General features: G+C 32.8%; 1 protein-coding gene across 1 annotated transcript in view; it reads right to left on the bottom strand.

Moving 5' to 3' along the window:
• Dhx36 (DEAH-box helicase 36) overlaps positions 1–1,851 on the bottom strand; it is a 47,888-nt gene that overhangs the window by 6,272 nt on the left and 39,765 nt on the right. The window contains exon 20 of the mRNA XM_004648224.2: positions 1,352–1,435. Within this exon, the coding sequence (XP_004648281.1) occupies positions 1,352–1,435 (84 nt within the window). The remainder of the gene's footprint in view (positions 1–1,351; positions 1,436–1,851) is intronic.

The raw sequence follows: 1,851 nt of genomic DNA, 5'->3' as shown, positions 1-1,851 counted from the left end.
AAATGATAATTTTAGTAAAAATGAAGCATGGCTCAATATAAAGCTTTCAAGAAACAAATTATCAATGAAGAATCTTCCCTCCCATATCAAAAATCTCCAGAAGAAACACTAGTTCTAGGTAAGCAAGATTATAAACATTCATTATGCATATCTAACTAAATAAGAAATAAATGTATCCTAACAATGAGATGTCTTAAATACTTTTAAGAGTTGTTTTTTAAAAAATACTTTAATTAAATTTCATTCCAATTTAAAGATATTACACAAAACAAAAGCGAATGGCTACAAAATCTACATTTTTCACATTTACAACAAATACTTTCTAAAGAAATATTTGCTAAGCTTTAGACTACAAAACATACAGTTAGTCAGATGTAAGTATATATCCCCCTTTTATGAACGTGTAACTTGAGGCTCCACCAAATTTTCCTATAGCTCTGTTGGCCACCTCCTAATTTTCATCACCACTATACTGTTCAGAGTAACAATCTTTACATTCTATTCAGCATGTGTAACTCTCACTATTACTTTCTGTTAGTTTTGCATTTAAATAATTTCAACTCTACAGTATTAGCAGACTCATCAAGCATTTTCTATTCCTGAAATCTACTCATTTCTTAATAGGCAGTGTTTAATTGTTAAAGAGGTTTTTTTTTTAAACTCAAGGAACAGTAGTTCTTGGATGCTTTGCTCTTTGTCCTTTTACTTGAATTTGGATCTTGATACCATGTCCTCAAGTAACACTTAAATATCACTACCTATTTCTGTGGTACATTTCATTTCTTCCATTTTAAAGAAATGCTCTTTTATAATTTTACAAATAACAATCAACTAAACATCTCTTTGTAGAAACACCTTTATCCTCATGATGGATCAGCCCAGCTTAAAAACTTGCTATTTGTTCCTTTTACCATAATCACCTATAGTCATAAATTATGAATACCCTAAACCTTTCTCCTACAGCAGTATTTTGCTCTTAAAGGTATCCATTCTGTTCTCTGTAATTTCTCCTCACCTTCAATGTTTTTCATTAAGCCTATTGGTTTATTTTAATATGTATGTACTTGTACTTAAAACACACATTAAACTATTCCTTATCAAGAAAGTTAAAGTATCTGCTTCTAAAATACATCAAGGCACATCTTTTTTTCTTCGCTGATAGTATCCTTCAGAGGCTACAGAAACGTACCCTTAAAAAGAAATCATCATGTCACTTTTATAAGTTTTGATTCATTTATAAGAATATTCATATTAGATATATTTAACCTTTTACTACAGAGAGTACTACACAAACTAAATATTTGCTCTAATCTAGCATATGTAGTAATTAATTTAAGACACCAAACTTTACCTGCAATGTGTTTGAAGACAGAAAATATTCCCAGCAATAGTCTTTCTCATATCTGAAACCACGTCGCTTAGCTTCTTCCCATCCCTATGGGACAAATGAAATCTATTTATATTGTCCTCTACAACAAACTGTTTTTAGTTTTATTTTAGTATATTAAGCATTAACATTCAATAATCCAAAGAATTCTGAAATTCACACACTAATAAAAACAAATTTCTCATGACTCTGATCTCTGAAAGAAAGCTGCCATGAAACACTGGTGTTTTAGGGCTAGGGAGATAGCTTAGCAGTCTAAATGTCTGCCTGGCAAGCGCAAGAACCCGGTTCGATCCTCAGTACCACATGCCATGCTGGCCCTGCACCATGCTATGCTGTGCTAGCTATCAAAACCGGGCTTGGTGCTCCACGCCTGTAATCTCACTGCAGGGGAGGGTGAGACAAGAGGATCACTATGACTCCAAGCTGTGTAGCAAGACCCTGAACCAAATCAATCAATCAAT

The sequence above is a fragment of the Octodon degus genome, unplaced genomic scaffold, assembly GCF_000260255.1.
Source record: "Octodon degus isolate 3935 unplaced genomic scaffold, OctDeg1.0 scaffold00368, whole genome shotgun sequence".
Taxonomy (NCBI): domain Eukaryota; kingdom Metazoa; phylum Chordata; class Mammalia; order Rodentia; family Octodontidae; genus Octodon; species Octodon degus.
This window is presented reverse-complemented; position numbering and strand designations above follow the sequence as displayed.